Source organism: Apodemus sylvaticus, chromosome 5 (genome assembly GCF_947179515.1).
Source record: "Apodemus sylvaticus chromosome 5, mApoSyl1.1, whole genome shotgun sequence".
NCBI classification, from domain to species: Eukaryota; Metazoa; Chordata; class Mammalia; order Rodentia; family Muridae; genus Apodemus; species Apodemus sylvaticus.
This window is the reverse complement of record NC_067476.1, coordinates 4,494,500-4,501,291: the sequence shown is the minus strand read 5'-3', so window position 1 is coordinate 4,501,291 and position 6,792 is coordinate 4,494,500. Positions and strand designations below refer to the sequence as shown.

General features: G+C 61.6%; 1 protein-coding gene across 1 annotated transcript; it reads left to right on the top strand.

Annotated features, from left to right (window-relative positions):
* Window positions 1-1,682: 1,682 nt before the first annotated feature.
* Window positions 1,683-6,376, top strand: Ajm1 (apical junction component 1 homolog). The gene has a single exon (XM_052181851.1). The coding sequence runs from the start codon at window positions 1,887-1,889 to the stop codon at window positions 4,809-4,811; it is 2,925 nt and encodes a 974-aa protein (XP_052037811.1). The 5' UTR covers window positions 1,683-1,886; the 3' UTR covers window positions 4,812-6,376.
* The last annotated feature ends 416 nt before the right edge of the window (window positions 6,377-6,792 follow it).

The following is a 6,792-nucleotide window of genomic DNA, read 5'->3' as shown; positions in this document are numbered from 1 at the left end:
CTGGTACCGGGTGTGTGGATATATATATATAGCGGGGCCAGGTACACACTGGAACCGAACCGACTTGGGTTATGCAGCTTACTCGGGCTCGGCTCGTGGAGTAATCACCAGGTAAGAGGACAAGTCAAACTGCCCAGCATGTGGAGCTGTTGGCACGGGAGGGGGCTGCACGGAAGGATGAGTCCCCGCCCCCCCCCAAGCGACGCAGACTAGCTTCTTGCTGATGGCTGCTCCGGGACGGGCCAAAGCAGGGCTGCTATTTGGGAAGGGTCTTCCAAATACCTAGGGTACAAGAGCAAGCCTCCATCTCCATCCCCATCCCAAAGGGAGCGTGTGTTACAGTGCCGGGCTCCTGACAGCCGCAGTCAGCAAAGCCAACTGTCACCTTCCTGGGGCGGAGTCTTAGACCCTGTCATCTCGCCCAAACTCTGACCTGGCATTGAGTTTAGAATGAAAGGGGTATTAATAGGGTCGACATGAACCTGGATTTGGAACAAGCCTTGGTACTTAGGAGCCCTGACTCCAAAGAGCAGCTCCTCTAACAGCCCCTTGTACTCCTGGGCTGACCCTGAAAGGCCCCGCTTACAAGTCCTGCCAGGCCCCAATACACTCAGCTTCCTCTGGAGCTGATGTCCTGGGAGTAGGTGCCTTATGGGGGGGGGGGGGGCGAGGGCGTGTGTGCGTGTGCGTGTGTGTGTGTGTGTGTGTGTGTGTGTGTGTGAGACCACCTTCTGAAACCCTCTTTCTCCAGCCAGCTCCAGGCCCTGGGGACCACGAACACTGGTGGCCCACATCTGAATGTTAGCCTAGATCTTTTCAGCCCATAGCTGCAGGGATGAACAACCACGCGTTTCCATGGAGCTTTCCAAAGCCAGAGTGGGGAGGACTCTGTCCTGGGGAGGGGCTTTCCCACCCTCTCCTCTGCCTCCTCCTAGCTGGCAGCCTCCTGCCTTGGTACACTCGTGGTAGTGTGCAGCTTAGGGGGAGGACACCATGAGCTGGTGGCTCACATGGCCCCACGTGCTTCTGTAGCCTAACCCTGGCTTTAGGCACACACGGGGTTGGGGATGGAGCCCATGTGCAATTCTGCACAGCTGGAGCGTCGCTCTGTAGCCTTCTCTGTCCAACAAGCTTGGTGAGTCTCATTCAAGGAACTGGGGTCCGAGATCTGTGCAGAAGGAAGAGGGAACTGAGACCCAAGAAAACTCTGGGATCATTCCTCTGTCTAGGCCCTCATCGAATTGAGGGGACTTAAGCTTGGTTGAAAAGGACTGTCCCAAGAGCAAAAGCACTCGAGAGCTAGGAGAAGAGTTCTCTGCCCAGCCTAGTCGGCAGGAACCATTCACTGACGCCCCTGGGACTCTGCATTATCAGAGGGGTAACTCTGCAGGCCTGGTGGGAGGGGGCCGATAGTCTCACCTGTAAGGAAATCTAAAAGCGCATCGTTCCAACTGTAAGCACCAGAGGGCAGTAGAGCTGAGATCACGTCCCGCTTTGATCTACCCAAGCCTGCCCAACCGACCCTAGTACAGGAATAGAATGCCCGGCAGATTTAGCTCAGGAGTTCCCTCTGCGGTGACAAAGAAGATCCACAGAAGACTAAATTCTCCTGGCCCATCTAGCCCACAGGCTGCATGGACTGGGAGGTTTCTCCTTGCAGGTACTTCTAACATAGACATGGAGTCAGCACCAGAAGCCTTAACCAAGACCTGCAGCCAGGGCTGCTCCAACCCCTATGCCCCAGGTAAGCCGGACCAGCACGTGGGGTGGGGTGGGGTAAAGGGCTTGGGGTGCAGAGGAGGCTGCCCTGACCGGTATCTCCTCCCAGGACAAAACCCCCGAAAGGCCGAGTGACTGGAGCTGCCAGCCTGGGGACGTCTTTTAAGATGACCCGCACGGATCCGCCGGACTTGCTGGTGTCGACCGTGTACCAGGACATCAAAGTGGTGGACCCGGGGCTCACGTCCAAACGCCAGCCATGTGAGCGATCCGTGGCCCGGCCTGCTGCGCCCACGCCTTTCAACAAGCGCCACTGCCGTAGTTTTGACTTCTTAGAGGCACTGGACGAGCCCACCATGGAGACGCACCCAGAGCCGCCACCTCCCGAACGTGCGCCACCGCGCGCCGGGCACAGAGATAACGAGCCTCGGCGCCGCACCCGTTCCAAGAGCGCACCCCGTGCGCCCCAAGGCTTGACGACGGCTCCGGCTTCACCGCCCGTACTGCAGCGCAGAGGCCGGGAAGCTCAGCGTGCGGTACGGGTGGAGGGGTCGCCGCGCCGGGAACCCTCGTATCCTGCGTTGCGAGCTCTCGCTAATGAGCTGCACCCCATCAAGCTCCAGCCACAGCGGGGAGGCCCCGGACGCATCGCGCCTCTCTGCGCCACCCCGGGCCGCTGCGCACCACCGGAACCACCCGCTGGACCGGTCCCCCACGTCCGCTGCCGTTTGGACATCAAGCCAGACGAGGCAGTGCTGCAGCACGCCGCCCGAAGCTCGCGATCTTGCGCACCCAGAGAGATGACGTCCTGGGCTCGCACAGTCCCACAGTTCCATGGCCTCACAGTTCCCGGTCCTCGCCACGTGGCCCTGTCCCGCACTCCCACCCCCAGTGACTTGTACTGTACTGACCCCAGAGCACTGTACTGCGACGGGCCGCTGCCTGGGCCCCGGGACTACTTGGAGCCCCGCAGTCAACCCTTCACAACGCCTCCAGGTCCCACCCAATTTTTCTACACTGAAGAGCAAGAGGGCTACGCAGGCAACTTTACCGCAAGCCCCGGCCTTCCCTTTGATGGCTACTGTTCCAGGCCCTACTTGTCCGAAGAACCCCCTCGACCCAGTCCAAGGCGTGGGGGCAGCTACTATGCCGGCGAAGTACGCACCTTCCCGATCCAGGAGCCCCCCTCCCGCTCCTACTACGGGGAGACAAGTCGAGCCTACGGGCTGCCTTTCGTTCCCCGGTATGTCCCAGAAGAGCCCCGGGCGCACCCCGGAGCCCGCACCTTCTACACAGAGGACTTTGGGAGGTACCGCGAACGCGACGCACTGGCTCGGACTTACCCGCACCCGCGCAGCAGCTCAGCCTGGGCTGACTGGGGTCCGAGGCCTTACCGCACCCTTCAGGTGATGCCGCCTCCCGCCCCCGGGCCTCTGTTGGCCTCGTGGCACGGCGGCACTGGCACAAGCCCACCACGGCTGGCCACCGATAGCCGCCACTACTCTCGCTCCTGGGACAACATCCTAGCTCCTGGGCCTCGTCGTGAAGACCCTCTAGGACGCGGCCGCAGCTATGAGAACCTCCTGGCACGCGAGGTTCGGGATACGCGGGGTTCATCCCCTGAAGGACGGCGTCCCCCAGTCGTAGTGAATCTGTCCACCTCACCCAGACGCTATGCAGCACTGTCGCTGTCCGAGACGTCTCTCACAGAGAAGGGCCGCGCGGGAGAGAGCCTGAGCCGCAACTGGTACGTCACGCCAGAAATTACCATCACAGACAACGACCTGCGCTCCGCCGAGCGCCCGACCGCCAAGGGCTGGGAAGTGCCTGGAGGCCGACCACGGCAGCCCGCACCCTCCGTCCCCGAGGGTCCCGCTGCCAGCCGCCAGCGCAGCCTCGAGCAGCTGGACGAGCTCATCACCGACCTGGTCATCGACTCACGGTCGCCAGCCCAGGCCCCAGAGCCTGTCCCCGAAGGTTTAGGCCGCCAACTCCGCCGCCTGCTGGACTCACGGCCTGCGGCTCCCGGAGGAGCCACCGGGCTGGCGCCGTCGCGCTCGCCCCCGGCCTCGGCTGGCAGCACCGAAGGGCCCACGGGCTCGGGGGAGGCAGCCGACGCCTCCCCGGAGCCCAGCGCAGACGAGGATGACTTGATGACCTGCTCCAACGCGCGCTGCCGGCGGACAGAGACCATGTTCAACGCCTGCCTCTACTTCAAGTCGTGCCACAGCTGTTATACCTACTACTGCTCGCGTCTGTGCCGCCGGGAGGACTGGGACGCGCACAAGGCGCGCTGCGTGTACGGGCGCGTGGGCAGCGTGTGCCGCCACGTGCTGCAGTTCTGCCGCGACAGCAGCCCGGTGCATCGCGCCTTCTCGCGCATAGCGCGCGTCGGATTCCTGTCGCGAGGCCGTGGCGTGCTGTTCTTGGGCTTCCCGAGCCCGGGCTCGGCCGACAACTTCCTCCGCTTCGGCCTCGAGGGGCTGCTGCTGTCGCCCACCTACCTGTCGCTGCGTGAGCTGGCTACACACGCGGCGCCCCTGGGTAGCTATGCACGAGAGCTGGCGGCCGCCGGGAGGCTCTATGAGCCGGCGGAGTGCTTCCTGCTCAGCGTGTCCGTGGCCGTGGGCCCTGGCGCTGCACCTCCCGGAGCCGCTGCCCGGCCCGCGCCGCGCAGTCCTGGGCCCACGGTGCGCAAGTTCGCCAAGGTGGCCCTGGCCGCTGGCAGCCCGACCCGACCTCCACCAGCTCGTGGCGGAGAGCCGGATATGGAAACCTTGATCCTGACGCCACCCCCAGGCACTGCGGGCCTGGACGAAGAGGGTGAGGCCGGCCGGCGCGCCCGTGAAGTAGCCTTCATCCATATCCAACGTGAGCTGCGACTGCGCGGCGTCTTCCTCCGCCACGAATTCCCACGGGTCTACGAGCAGCTGTGTGAGTTTGTGGAAGCTAACCGGCGCTTCACGCCTACAACCATCTATCCCACGGATCGGCGCACTGGCCGCCCCTTCATGTGTATGATCATGGCTGCTTCCGAGCCGCGTGCACTGGATTGGGTAGCCAGCGCCAACCTGCTGGACGACATCATGTGAAACACCGGACAATCAGGCCCAGCCCCCACCCCGAGCCCTGCCCACTTTTCTCAGGCCCTGCCCGATCCATCACGAAGGCCCCCAGAGTCTGGACCAGTTGGTTCGGCGCCTCCCAAGTCCCCTGGGCCTCCTTTAGTCTTCTACAAAATCTCTGCCCTGAGCTCCACCCACTCCACACCTCTGACTTTGCCTAGGAGCCCACACCTCCACCCCTGGTTTCCAACCAGCTGCTTCTCTTCCTTTCTATTTCTAACCTGACCACCCAAATTCCACATCCCGGGCTCTCCCAGTCAAGGAGAGAGGGGGCTCCCGAAGGACCTGGTCCTCGCCCTCGGTGCTCCCCACTGGGAGGTGGGGTGGGACTGAGGACCGCTGGGCTCTGCCTTCTAGTGGAAGGTTGCTACCACACTCTTCCCACGGGGACACACTCCGTTGCTGTACGTTGTGGGTGCTTGCTATAGCTCTCCAACCCTTCTAGTCCAGAAATCCATGTTAACCAAAACCCAATGTCCTTACTTTAAGCACTTCCCCTAGCTGCTGTCTGGGGTGTTTCAGGCTCAGAGGCCTACTCCCTATGCACCCCTGTTCTGTTGAGGCAATGGGTATGGCCAGCACTGTACACTGTCAGTGCCGCCTGTCCTTCAGTGCTCTCGCCTCTGATCACCTTAGTCTGGGCCCTTGTAGGACTGGGGAATTTTCAGGTCAAGGCCAAGGCACAATCCACCCAGCCAGATGGAAACCTCAACAGGGGAAGCAGTGTGGGTGGTGACCCAGCCAGAGCTAAGATCTGGGTGGAAAAGGCTTTGAGCTCCCCAACACCTACCCAACAAGATGGCCTTAATAATCTACCTTCCAGAGAAGATGGGAGTTCAGGCCTTAATCTCCCAGGGAGGTGGGAAGTGTGTGCTGTGAATTAGCAGGGAGCCTGCAGAGAGCACCTACCATCGAAGACTTGGGACTGAGAAAGGAACAGGACTGCCCCTAATTAGGAACTGAACTGAGAGAGATGCAGAGTCGTTAGCCATCAGCGTGGGAACGGTTAGGGAGGACGTGCTGAGGCCTAGCCTCAGTCCAACCCTGTGGACAAAAGTGCCCTGACTGGGCTCCAAGCTGAGAGAGAAGCGAAAGCCTGCCGTGTTGTGGAGAGGTCTAGGCTTCCCTGAGGCCCTCGCCTGACCCCTATAGCCTAAGTACCTGGATCTGAGCCCAGGACTTCGTGGAGGGTGTGACCCAGAGAGGGCTTGCGGCCAGAGTCTTCAAGCCCTCTCCAGAAGCCCCCTGAGGAGCGCTTAAAGTTCAATGGCGAGAACCTGGGACACACACCTATGCGCGTGGGTGTGCGCACGCGCCAGCTACCCTCTACCGTGCGTCCCCGGGACACTCCAGCTCTCTCTCCTTGGCCCCTGTCTTAGCACGCGTCCAGATGCCGCTCTGCTCTTGCAACACTTGCAGCCTGCCGCCTGCCGCCCTCCCCAGGGGCTCCACATTCCTTCCTGCGGCAGGCTGGCAAGAACGCCCCTGACAAGAAGGGCGAGTGCTTTCGAACCAAGTAAATTAGATCTTGAATGTAGCTGCTGCTAATAACTCGGTGGTGGTGGTGGTGGTGGTGGTGGTGGTGGTGGTGGTGGTGGTCGTCGTCGTCGCCGTCGTGGTGGGCGGGGCAAGCGTTGGGTAGAAGCTTTCAGGAGTAGGAACTTGGCAACCACAGTCTGGTGGAAGGGGAGGCCCGAGGGAGGGAAGGGTCGGGTAGGGGAGTACTTGAATTTAGAGAGAGCAGAGAGAGATCCTCGGTATTACGGGTGTTGGAGAAGAGAGAACTTCGGATTTATGGTTTACAGATTGAAGCCCTGACCCAGGGGTGGAGCCAGGGTGCGTCCCTGCGTCCTCGGTCGCTGCCCACCTGCTGTGGCTCAGTTGCAGCACCACGGATTAGCCAATGCCTCGGCTCCTTTAAACTGCAAAGAACTGGATTGCAATTGGC